Here is a 13,197-nt window from a genome sequence, read left to right as displayed (position 1 = left end):
CTCTATATATATATATATTCTATTTAATGTATTTAGTGTTTTTTTAATTAATTTGTTTTGTGTATATATATATATATATATATATATTTATATATATATATATACACATATACAGCAAAACAAATTAATTAAAAAAAACACAATACATTAAAGAGTATTTATATATATATATATATATATATATAAATATTCTCTTTAATGTATTGCATATAAATATACAGCAAAACAGATTAATTTAAAAAACACTATATATATATATACAAACAACAAAACAAATTATACTCATATCTCAAGGCTCCACTGCACTTTATTTCAACATTAATGGCTCAAGTCTTTTTTTGTTAGACTAGTGTATATTTTATCAGTTGTACAAGCTGTTCACTGTCTACATTACATAAGAGCAGTGTCACATTTTTTTTGTCCTGTAGAACATTCAAGAATAGTTTCAAACGTGTGAAGGATACACTCCTTTTGTAAAATACTGTACCTGTGTGAAGCCCTGCACCTCAAAAACTGTCTACCCCAATACATATCTCAACTCAACCCACAAAATAGACTGTCACGGACCTACACCAGTGACTTAAGATGAGCTGGCAGCGCTTGTTTCTGATCAAGTTAGAATACCTGGACCGCATGTCGGTCCACGCGCTGCCTTCTCAACAACAGTCTTTCAGCTGTCACAGTACTCAAAACTTGCCCAACTTGGAAGCAGCAAAGACACTTTCCAAATGGCATCCATATACCCATCATGACCATCTCAACATGCTCACCATGTTCAAAGTGTAAATTAAACAAAGTGAGGGGGGAAGACGAAATTGAACGTTGCCAAATCGTTTTTTTTTTTTTGTATTATAGAGTAATTTATATGTTATGTATAATTTATTTTGATATGATTTTTACTATCAAGTGTCAAACCATAGGAGTATGTTTGAGGTACCGACAGAGGCCTCCTGCCCTCCCTCCCACCTTCCTGAATATGTGTGTGCCAACCGAGGGCCACCGCGACCAATACCCGCGTGCTGTGATGCCAGGTGAGACACTCCATGAGCTGCTATCATGTTATATTTCTGCACACTGGGATGTCACCTCTAAAAGTTATGTCATTGTTACTGTCTCATTGTGTGTGTGGGTGTGTGCAAAGAAAGTTTGACATTTTCTGAAATAACAGGGCAAAAAAAGTAGACTATATTAATCAACTCATTTGACCCATTGGCTAACATGGATAGCACTTGAAGTCCAATCCATTTTGACTGGAAGAAGCAGTTGCCAGAATTCCCAGTGAAAGAGGAGCATTCCCAGTCAGTCAGGTTAAGTCCAAGTTTAAGGAATTTGACGTTAGTTGCCGTCAATGCCAGGCAATGAGTAAAATACTACTATAACATTGAAAAAATAAATATAAAAAATGAAAAATCAACGTTAGAGTGATGTTAGGGGCCAAAACACCATTTCGTTTTTATTCATTGCAATTTGATTATTTTTAATAGCATTGTATTAATATATTATTTTATTCCTAATAAATATAAAAACTTTACATTGAAACAAATTATATTTCAGACTTGACTTGACTTAATAGGGTTAAGTTTTTTTTAAATAACAGAAATAGTTCCTTGTTGTGAAACAGCAGGAAAACTGTCATTTATTTAAAAAAAACAATTTAATTAAAAAATATTGAATAATTTTATATGTACTCTCTTTGAGTCTACCTTCTAAAGTATGAATAATTTAGCTCTCTACCCCTACAGTTATATTACTTTTACATAAATGCAACCAAAGGTAATACAGTTTTGTTCTTGCATACTTAAACTCCTAAATATTTAAGGGTACATTAGATTTTTCACAAAGACCACACAAAACTTGAAAGATTAACATTAGCACATACACTAGCATGGCCCAAAAAGTCAAGGTCTGCCCAAAGACAGTAAGGAAGGATATTTTTTAAAATGTCAAACTCCTCTTTGAAACTTTTTCTTTAATACAAGTGCTCAAACATCAGAATATTTACTGTATCATATCAAATACTGTATCTTCACTACTTTTAGTATTTCAGTCAGATTTCAAATTCCAGTGTTGCTTTTGGGTCATACTTGTGAGAAACAGGGTGTCATATGTTATGCTTTTTTTGCACTACATAAAGGAAATAACAAAAAACGTTATAGGATATTGATGAGTGGAATAATTATGTTTTTCTTTATAACTGATTATCCGTCCAAAATGAAACAAATGAAATTGGACTTTTCTTAAATGTCACCAAGGGGTTAAAGAGGATGTAGTATTGCTAAGTATAATGTTGCAAATAACAGCGATTTAGTGGTAGTTGGTGCGTGTCACAACGCCGGACTCTTCACTGGAATCAGAGTTAGTAATGTTGTCAAACTTCCTTTTGTTTCTTAATCCAAACCAGACTTTGGAGACTGAGATTTTGCCCTTTTGATTGTGGCCTGACGTTTAAAAAAAAATAAGAGAGAGAGAGAATTAGTATGTTGTATTCATGTGACAAAAATGTGGTAAATCATATAATTTTCAAGGAAAAGTGAACATTGATATTCACCACATTTAATCATGTGCAACTCATGTACATATTCAAATTAAGTGCATCCTCCATGATGAATTAGTGGTTTACAGTTCTGACTCACATTTCTAAGGTTTGGGGTTAGAATCTCAACTATGAACTTATAGTGAGAAGATTGCATGTTGTTTGCGTGCTTAGGTGTGACATTTCTTTCACGTTTAAATGCAATTAAAGATCACAGCAGAAGCAATGAGAATTTTAGGAATCTAAACTCCTATTGGCTCAATATATTGGCTTTGGGGGGGTTGATTTATTTTTATTTTTTTGCTGAATTTAAGAAAAGTGAGAAATTTCAAATGTTGAAAAAGCACATCATAATGCTCAGATTGTTTTACATCAGAATCATATTTAATAGTCAAATACAACAGGAATTTCCTGTTTTCTCATCCGATTGTTTGTCACTTTATTTTTGTGCATCTCATTAAATTAGAATTTTGTGTCAGATTTATTAAACATTGCAAACGTAAGAGAGAGTAAGATATTCCCCTGTTTTGTGAATGAATATATAAAATTATATATGACTTGTGCCTGTGCATAAATATTACACAAAATGCTTCCACCAAAACCAAACCAGTAAAAGTTTAACTTTTTTTTTAAATGAACCATACACTGAATTTAACTTCCCTACAATCTTCTAATTTATTGAGACTTGTAAAAAAGACAAATGAATGCCGAGGAAAAAATCAACATTGATTCCAAACATTTTATTCAGATGCATATGCACAGTTAAATTTCATTGTCCAATTACATGATGTCTAATTTGCGAAAATCTAAATAAGTCAGTTTTAAAAGTGAAGGTGACAAACTTTATTTTCTGTTTACTGAATACTGGCCAATATGTTCCTGCAGAATGTAAGTGTTAATTTAAGTGTTGACATAAAGTATCTTAAATTAACACTTACACACACATCGCTTACACCACTGCCAGTCATTTGTTTCAAACATTATCTACCGTGCCATTAAAGTACATAACCCTCCGTTACGACACTTTATGTAGCAAGACTCTCCCTGTTCTTCTCGCGTTTTGACTGATGTACTTGTCGCATACGTTTGTTTAATAAAACTAATGCTTATACAAAGTCTAGTATGATGAAAGACATTTCAGTGTTCTGTATCCTATGAAAAATACTAAATAAAGGTTTGACATTGCATCTTTGGCCAGGCTCGCTTCTCTTTTATTTTAGTCATTTGAAGAGAATGTGTGGCTAGAAATACATTTGGAGTTCACTAATGACCCAATCTAAACATTTAAAGTCAGTCTACATATAAATAAATAATAAATATATAAAGATCTACTGTTAAAATGACCAAAATCAGAAAATATTGATTGCATCTTCCGGACTATAGGCCGCACTTTTTTTTCATAGTTTAGCTGGCCAGGCGACATATATATCCAGCACCACTTATCGTATTCATCTTACTTTTTTCACTCTGTCCTCCAACAGCTAATTTTTTTTTTGGGCTATCGTTATCCCAAACATTTTTAATATGTTACATTGCCTGTTTTGTCCTTTGTTTCCTATTATATACTTTATTATATAATGTTTGTAGTTGATTTGTAATACATTTTAGAAACTGTCGCCCAAAATTGAAATTTACACTCCAGTACAAGTTTAATTATTTCCCCTTTCATTGTGCTTTCTTTGGCTAGAACAACTTATACTCTAGTGCTACCTATAAATATATTTTTCCTGATCATTGTGCATTCTTTGGCTAATGCGACTTATAGTCCGAAAAATATGGTAGTTTTATTTTGTATTTTTTTGTATTTTAAAAACCGAAAAAGTGCATTTAAAAAAAATATAGGTCTAAGCAATTAATTGACCATTAAGTTAGTTGTTGACTGATACCACAATCAATTAGTTGTCGATTACTGCCAGACTACTGGTGCGATACCTCGACTCACCTATGATAGCCAACTTGGTGCCACAGAGCAACAACACTCCTTGAAAATTCAAAGTGGATTAAAGACTGGAAATAGAAGAAGAAAAACTACTATAAAGGTTGTTTTCAGTTGACTCTTTAGATTTGTAAATATATTGAAGAGGCCTAACATTTATTACAAGCAAATTGAGGAGGCAAAGACACAATTCGGATAATCTTTCAGGAAATCTGACTGATTGGGCCTATTTTGACTTTGAGGTGAAGGAACTGGACTCGATTGTGGCTTTGCGCATTCCTCCCTTTTGACATTCAGTCGTTTACATGAAATCAACTATGGTTTGTCGATGACCAGATTTCTCTTTTGACAGTAATGTGAACAGTGTGGCGTTTGTGTGAGGAAGCAGTGTGGTTGTCACGTCACAGATGAAAGCGCTTCCTTCTCATGAGAGTCCTCCAGAATCACTGTTCTCACTTCATTTTCAGTTACTCTTACTTATATGGTGGGTGCCTTATTGCCTCAGACGAAACCTTCATTTGGGGTGAGTTTTTCCATCCAAATTTAGCAAATGATTCAGTTTATGTGACTGTGATGTTGCCTTACTTTGCACCTTTTTTTCCATGCAGGTTCTTAGTTTTTAAAGTGTTTTATGACAAGTGTTTTTCATCACAATCATATCACAAAACAAGTATTGTTATATGATTCAGAAGTCTTGTAAATTGGTGTTTATTACAAATGTCAAAGGTTATATTGTTGGCAATGACTAATTTAGCTACAAAGTTCATTACTACATCTACAGTTTAGTTCAAATGCATTTAAATCCTTACGCTAGCACAGTGTTTGACGGTGATTTTATTTTATTTTTTTCTAATTCCTCATTAGATCAGGCGGTCCAGCGGTTCAGTGGTTAGCGCGTCGGCCTCAGAGTGGTGGACCTGGGTTCAAATCCATTTCTTTTTTAAATACACAAAAAACATTTAAATAGGCGTGTCCATTTACTGACCTGGGTTCAAATCCAGGTTGGTCCACCTGTGTGGAGTTTGCATGTTCTCCCCGGGCCTGCGTGGGTTTACTCCCGGTACTCCGGTTTCTTCCCACATTCCAAAGACATGCATGGTAGGCTGATTGGACACTCTAAATTGCCCTTAGGAATGAAAGTGAGCGTGAATGGTTGTTTGTCTTCTTGTGACTGGCCACCAATTCAGGGTGTCCCCCGCCTCTGGCCCGACCAAAGTCTGCTGGGATAGACTCCAGCACCCCCCGTGACTCGAGTGAGAATAAAGCAGTTCAGAAAATGAGATGAGATAATTAGATTAAATGCGATCATGAATCATTTTGAACACAACTGAATTCTAAAACAAATGTAATCCTTTGTGAAGACTTGGTAAATTCTTGATTTCTGTTATCAGTTAAAAAGGGCATGTAACTTTGAAATTTAGAAATATTATTATGATTTTGTGTAACAATAGCATCGTTTTCATTACCACATGAACCCATACTACAAAAATCGATCGGCATTTTGAAGTCTATACTCAATTTTACTCTTACTAGACTCCTATTCCTGCCATATTTGTCCTTGACTCCCTATCTGCCACTCACACCAATGGACATTTAATCTATATCAACTGGGAGGGCTGTCAGTGATTATTAATTGCATCTATTGGTGTCACTGAGGCAATTTAGTACCCTAATATTCCAACAGTGGTCACAACAGATGACCTGCTGCTATCTAGTGTAGAAGTCAAATACTGCATTTTGTCTTTTTTGTGTGTTCTGTGGTCACTGCAGTACTATTCAAAGGTTATTATTAGCTTAACTACTTCACTGCCAATCCAGGTCACAGTGTGTTGTAGTGCTTAGTAAAAAAAATAGAAAAATAAAAAAAATAGGGAGGTTGAAATCCATTCCATTTGCCACTGAGAGTAGTTTTAAGTTAAACTATGTGGTCATAAAAAAATTATAAAAGCAAATAAAAAAAGAGATAAAATTTACATTCACTTAATGTCTTCATTTTTTTCAATTGACTACAATTTAGTTGTTGTTGTTTTTTTAATTTTAATGTTTGGAAATATTTTTTAAATATTTGTAATATTTATGGCTGGTTTTGAAACTTAAACTTATTTAAACCAGCTTTATTAATTACTATTTAATAAACATTTTCCCTCTAAGTTTTATCTTTCAATTAATTTTTCATTTTCTTATAAGTTTTTTTTTGTGACAAAACAGAAACATATGCTTGCTGTTGTAAAATGTTGAAATCACAACAAGACTGCACCTGAATATGCTGACTGCAAACTTCCCCCTTTTCAATCAATATGATCTCCTTTAGAAATGGACTTAAGCCTTGTCATCCCTCCAGAGTGATGCCTCGTTCTTTCCTGGTAAAGCGAGGTGGGCAACATCCCCTACGGTCAGAACACAGAGCCACCATAGCTAAAATTGAAAATGGACATGAAGACTCATCGCTGGACTACGTCACTGATGCCACACGGAGTGTCGACGCGATGGGCGTCCAATTGCTGCAGTCGGTTCCCGGGGACCCGCACTATGAAGGTAACCTTAAAAATAATCAGTCAAATTGCATGAAATCCAATTTATACAATATATTCCTCATAGATCATGATCCCTCCGGTAACCAAATAGAAAAGATGCCAGGGAGGCCGACATGTCACATGACTTTAGACAAGCAAGAATCATCAGGACATCATAACGACCGTGACAACTCAAAGAAGATTTCTGCCGCTCAAGAGTGTCCACTCTGCGGCAAGGTCTCTTATATTCTTTCACAATACCGACACACACTTGTAAATGTTGCCTTGCTGATGTGTGCTTACTTTGTCTTTCAGCTGTTTGCTCAATTGTCCAGTTTTAAGACACACGTGTACAAATGTCACGGAATCAGGTCCTTCAAAACAGATGGTGAATCATGCAAAGGCAAGGTAAAAAATCAGATTCTACTGGAGTAAATGTGCTACTAGAAAATAAAGAGTGTTTTGTTTAAATATTTATTTGAAAAGATTTTTTAAAATATATATAAAAAAGGTGTGAAATGTATGTTTTTGCATGTGTTGTATAGGATTACTTTTGCCAAATCTATTTTTGGACACATTTAGAATAGTAAAAAAATAAATAATATTTGCTTTAAATTTTGGCAGCCCAGCGGATGAGTGCTTAGCGTGTTGGTCTCACAACTCTGGGGTCCTGGGTTCAAATCCAGGTCGGTCCACCTGTGTGGAGTTTGCATGTTCTCCTTGGGCCTGTGTGGGTTTTCTCCCGGTACTCCGGTTTCCTCCCACATTCCAAAGACATGCATGATAGGCTGATTGGAGACTCTAAATTGCCCCTAGGTATGAGTGTGAGTCTGAATGGTTGTTTGTCTCCTTATGACTGGCCACCAATTCAGGGTGTCCCCCGCCTCTGGCCCGAAGTCAACTGGGATAGGCTCCAGCACCCCCCACGACCCTAGTGAGGATAAAGCAGTTCAGAAAATGAGATGAGATAATTAGATTAAATGTGATCATGAATTATTTTAGCGAAAATCAAGATGAGCAATTATCCCATCAATAAAAATTGACTTTTGACTGTATTACCGAATCTCAGTATGACAGAGTGCTAAGACGTTTTAGTAGTTATTTTTAAATCAGCATTCTGCAGTGAGCTGACACCCAAATATCACCAATATGACATTTTTTGTTACCTAGGTTTACAATGTCTTGTGTGTCTTGTGTCTGTCTTGCTACTGCAACCAAGAAATTTCCCGAATATGGGATGAAATAAAGTTCTAACCTAACCGAAATGTATCTGTACTTGTCAGGACGTCAGAGCTTTCGGCTGCAGCGTGTGCGGGAAAGTATTCAAGCGCTCGTCTACGCTGTCCACTCACCTGCTCATCCATTCTGACACGCGACCGTACGCCTGCCAGTACTGCACCAAGCGGTTCCACCAGAAGTCGGATATGAAGAAGCACACTTTTATACACACTGGTGAGTTTCTTTGCATGACAGGTGAGATCTGAATTGTGATCAAATTTTTCCAATCTCATTCTTGACCACACACACACACACACACACACACAAAATAAGAGAGCAGGGGTGTCAAACTCAGTTTGGTTCGTTGGCCACATTCATGCCTACATTTTATTTTTGGCTAATAATGTTAACTTCCTGGCCGCCACTGATGGCGCTTGATGTCAATGGCGCTGAAAGATGAGCTGGTTTTATTGAATTGGACATCTATCTTTGTCAATGGCAAGCAATTAGTCTATTTTGCATCACTTCCTTGTAATTTTGGATTACTTATAAATCAGTTATTGTACATTTTGGATTTTTCCTATTTTGGGCAGAGTTTTAAGGGCTTATCCCTGTAGGTTGGACACTTTCTGATGATTTTTGGACATTTCCAGGTTACTTTCAGAGCATTTTACGGTTCCTTGTTAACTCATTGGCTGCCATTTACGGCGCAATTTTGACTGCAGGGCACGAAAGAACGAATGTGACTATGGGCAGGAAATTTAGCAAAGTACAGTTGTCCACACCCTCAACCTCACGATTCACAAAATTCTAATTTTACGGAAACCGTGACCGAAAAAAAACATTTGCTTCTCTATGTGCAGTATTAATGAACTAGAAAGTGTCTGTCGGGCAGAACATACCCGTGGGCCATATGTTTGACTCCTCTGGTCAAGAGTTTCTCTTTTTCTGTGTCAGGCGAGAAGCCCCACCTGTGTCACATATGCGGCAAAGGCTTCAGCCAGAGCTCCAATCTGATCACACACACTCGCAAGCACCGTGGTGGCTGGCCTCATCGCTGCCCTGGCTGCCTCTTCTGCTTCCAGGAGCCAGCGGACCTCTGGCAGCACCAGTGCGCCCAACGTTGACGCAGTACACGAGCCTTTGTCACATCCCCCTGGAATCTTTCGATACATGGGTGGTCACAGAAGCTCGCCGGCAACTCTAAATGAGGTGCAAATATATTTCAGGATATTGACTTCCAAACCACACAAAAATGGATTGTGCAGACTTCATGTGGCATGGAAGGTTGATGGCATTGACAAAGTTCTCAGAGTTATAGTCTAAAACAAGGGTGTCAGACTCGGGTTGGTTCGCGGGCTGCTTTAACGTCAACTTGATTTCATGTGGGCCGGACCATTTTAGATATATTTAGATTTTTTAAATAAATGGATTAAATGAACTGGATTAAAGGCCCTGAATATTCAGTTTTTATAGACCTAAAACAATGTTTATTTTAGCTTTTTTATATATTTTTTGATTTTAAAAAATGATTTTTGAACTAAAAAAGCAGAAAAAAATTATTTAAAATTTACAATTATTGATTGAAAAGGGGGGAAATCAGGAAATTTAATATATATCAATATTCTTCATTTTAATTTGATCCTAAAACAGAAAGTCGGCACTCATGATTTACTTTCTCGGGCCGCACAAAATGATGTGGCGGGCCAGATTTGGCCCCCGGGCCGCCACTTTGACACCTGTGGTCTAAAAGATGTTTGTAGTCAGCTTTTAAAATGAGCCTATTTCACCTAATGAGCTTTTTCACAGAAATGAAGAGTTTGTACATGGAAATAAGGATTGCCTGGCATCTAGAGCAGGGGTGTCAAACAATTTTTTTGCATGACTTGTGGAATAAGAAAAAAAAACAGTCCTGGTTTAGTTGTTTATTGATTTCTTAACAATTGTTTCACATTAAAAACCATTTTTTTTGTACCACTGGGCTCTGGCAACGACATCACTGGAGTAGTCATCTCCTGTAGTGCCCAGGTCCATCCTTTCATAGGTTTGCACGCCTCTGAGACCAATGTTGTAGGCCGCAATCCCGCCTGCAAGAATTTGCGTCGAAAATGAGCCTAAAGATGGCTGCGTATGTCTTGGGAAAGTTGACAAACAAACCTTTGAGTTGCTGCTCTGCAGTCCAACTTGGGAATTTCTTCTTGATCTTGCCGATGAAATCAATCAAGATGTCTGTGCCTTGGCTGAGGTGGTCCTCGCTATCCCATCCACCTTTAGGTGTGTGGTACCGCTTATCAACCTGCATGTATCGCAGTCAAATAGAATGACCGTGTTCTGTCCGATTTTGTTCCCTGCTCCAATTTTCCTACCATAGCTTTTCGTGTATCGGATTTTGCAACATGTCAAATTTTGGTACCAATCTTTTCCTACAGCAGCGTTTATTATGGTTGCTACCCTCTAATTGCTACGTGAATAAATCTTGCTGTTGTTTATGTGGAAACATTTTGATGGTTCCATTGCACCCTATCAAATAATGCTCCCAGTACTAGATGCATTAATAGATTGATTATATTCAGGCCACTCCCCCTAGCTAAAGAAATGGACAGACGGCAGTGATCAAAATGTTATTGTCGTGTCATCTACCAATAGTTCCTTGGCGATATTCGCATTGGGAACCCCTGTTCTAGACAATGGGTGTCCAAACAGGGCTGCAGTGGGTGCAGGTTTTCATTTCAATCCAGGAAGAGGATAGATTTTCACCAATCTGCCATCTTAAAAGTTAATCACTTGATTGCTGTCAGGTGCTGCTAGTTTCAGAAGAAACCTCATTGGTTGAACTGTCTGTACTGGATCAGTTGAAACAAAAACCTGCCCCAACTGCAGCCCTTTATGAAATAGTTTGGACATCCAAAATGACGTAAGAGCGCACAAGCGCAAAGTAGCAATTTTTTATCTATAGCAAAATCTGACAGATAAACGACAACAGAGTTTCATATTAACATTGCCGAGTGGCCAACTACTTGACCAATTTCCTACTAACCTGCATAAGTCCCCAGGCATTTCCATGGTCACCCCAGCCATCCTTCAGTACCTTTCCACCCCTGGACTCTCTGGAAATGATGGCAGCGATGATGGCAGGATCAATTCGCTTTTGTGCTCCCACCTTCTGGATTATGAGCTTGTACTTGTTCACACTGCCCAAGTCTGTATTTGCCATAGTTTCTGATGCTGGCACACCTTCAAAGAGAATCAACAAGGTAACTTCCTTATGTTCCCCTTCTGATTTATCCTTCTAAAGCCGTGATGTCCAAGTTACATTCCGTTGCCTGTTTTTTATTGGCCCGCAGCAAAAACAAAAAATGTCATTGACTACCACACTACTACTATTTTTGTATTTAAAACATGAAACGAGGTCAATTGGAAATTTATTGTCGACTGCATGTGATTAATCAGATAAAAAAAATGAAAGCAGTAATAATATATACTATATATATTTACACAAATGAAACAGGATTACCAAAAAAGCTTAAAATTTGCCAGCAACGTGGCCCCTAGATTGGACACCCCTTGCCCGTGACACAACCTGCCTGTATAATAACAAGCCAAAATTCAAGAATAAGCTGTATTTTTGAGTGCCTTAAGATGTTAATCTAAAAACATTCTTTTGATTGAGAAAAATAGGCCAATGACAACCAATATGGCTGATTGATTTAAGTCAACAACTTTGTCACATCCATTCCTAATATGGCACGCAGCATGAAAATTAGCGAGGATAATTTTGTAAAGTACAAGATTAGATAAATATTATAACAAGATATTTGTTGGAATAGACAGTTTTGCTCCAGGAATAACGCAAAAATGAAAATGTATTTTTACAGTTGTCTTTAGCTATTGTTTACTTAAAAAAGAAAAAGGTACCGCCATTACCATCGTATGTCAGCTTGTCTTGTGCAGCTGTTTTCTTAGATGCTCCGGAGGTGTCCACCTTCATGATGTCCCCGTAATCTAACAATCAAATGCACATAGAGACTGGTTATGAAGATTTTGGCTGGCGCAAAGGTGGAAATTTTGATAGAAGAAAAAGCATTCTCACCCATTTTCCTCGTCAACGCGTAATCAGCTACAAACAGAAATGGTACAGATTCAATACATGGAGAAAGAAATCGTTAATACAACAGTAAATGAGGACAAGGTGGACCAGTGAACGAGTGGTTAGTGTGTTGGCCTCGCAGTTTTAGGGTCGAGGGTTCCATTCCAGGTTGGTCCTCACTGTGTGGAGTTTGCATGTTCTCTCTGGGCTTGCGTGGGTTTTTGTCGGGGTACTCCAGTTTCCTCCCACATCCCGAAAACTTGCAGGGTAGGCTGGTTGAACTCTCTAAATTACCTATGAGTGTGGCCACCAAATCTGGGTGTCCCATGCCTGGTACCCGTAGTTAGCTGGGATGGGCTCCAGCACACCCCGCGACCCTTGTGAGGTTAAGTGGTTCGGAAAATGAATAAATGAGGACAATTTGTAAAGAAAATATATTCTAATTTAAGTCATTTTCTAACTCACTGACAGTGTGGCCAATTTACTTAAATACTTCCCTTAAGACAAATTTTTCTAAAAGGAAAAGGCAGGTACATTAAAGGAAAATTTGCCTCGTTCAGACAACTAATTTATGAGGAGCAAAAAGATAGGGAGTGATCCAGTATTAGATACTGTAATGTAACAAAGTAAATAAATTAGTACCTTTTTGTCTTGATAATTCTCTTCCAACCTGTCAGCCTTGTTCACTGTTGGACTATCTTTCTCTCTTCGCCTTAGCTTCTCTTTTATATATTAGACTTCTTCTTTTGTTTGTTTTGTACACTTTGTTCCCGACTGGTTCCTCTAGTTCACACAAGGGAATTTCCCAAGTCGTCACTGACCTCAGAGTTACTTTTGCTTTCATTTTAGCAAACCGTATATAGTAAGGCTTTTTTTCTTAAAAAACGACATAGTATATATAGTAAGGCTT

The 13,197-nt window shown here is 37.2% G+C and overlaps 2 protein-coding genes across 3 annotated transcripts; one reads left to right on the top strand and one right to left on the bottom strand.

Moving 5' to 3' along the window:
* Positions 1-4,332: 4,332 nt before the first annotated feature.
* Positions 4,333-10,905, top strand: LOC144077136 (uncharacterized). 2 transcript variants are annotated; one of them, XM_077604641.1, is made up of 7 exons: positions 4,333-4,711; positions 4,822-4,992; positions 6,781-7,004; positions 7,068-7,219; positions 7,298-7,390; positions 8,266-8,434; positions 9,158-10,905. In XM_077604641.1, exons 2-7 carry the CDS (start codon positions 4,877-4,879, stop codon positions 9,325-9,327), a joined length of 924 nt encoding a protein of 307 aa, XP_077460767.1. In that variant the 5' UTR covers positions 4,333-4,711; positions 4,822-4,876; the 3' UTR covers positions 9,328-10,905. The 2 variants fall into 2 exon arrangements, with proteins under 2 accessions (XP_077460767.1, XP_077460768.1); XM_077604642.1 differs by having other exon boundaries at positions 4,333-4,992; positions 6,811-7,004.
* LOC144077137 (lysozyme g-like) lies at positions 10,111-13,073 on the bottom strand. The gene is made up of 6 exons (XM_077604643.1): positions 12,930-13,073; positions 12,291-12,317; positions 12,125-12,202; positions 11,238-11,434; positions 10,358-10,496; positions 10,111-10,287 (listed from the first exon to the last, which is right to left on the bottom strand). The coding sequence occupies exons 2-6, from the start codon at positions 12,292-12,294 to the stop codon at positions 10,154-10,156; spliced, it is 552 nt and encodes a 183-aa protein (XP_077460769.1). The 5' UTR covers positions 12,295-12,317; positions 12,930-13,073; the 3' UTR covers positions 10,111-10,153.
* Positions 13,074-13,197: the final 124 nt, after the last annotated feature.

The sequence above is a fragment of the Stigmatopora argus genome, chromosome 7, assembly GCF_051989625.1.
Source record: "Stigmatopora argus isolate UIUO_Sarg chromosome 7, RoL_Sarg_1.0, whole genome shotgun sequence".
NCBI lineage: Eukaryota > Metazoa > Chordata > Actinopteri > Syngnathiformes > Syngnathidae > Stigmatopora > Stigmatopora argus.
The sequence above is the reverse complement of the archived record's forward strand: the minus strand, read 5'-3'. Positions and strand labels throughout refer to the sequence as shown.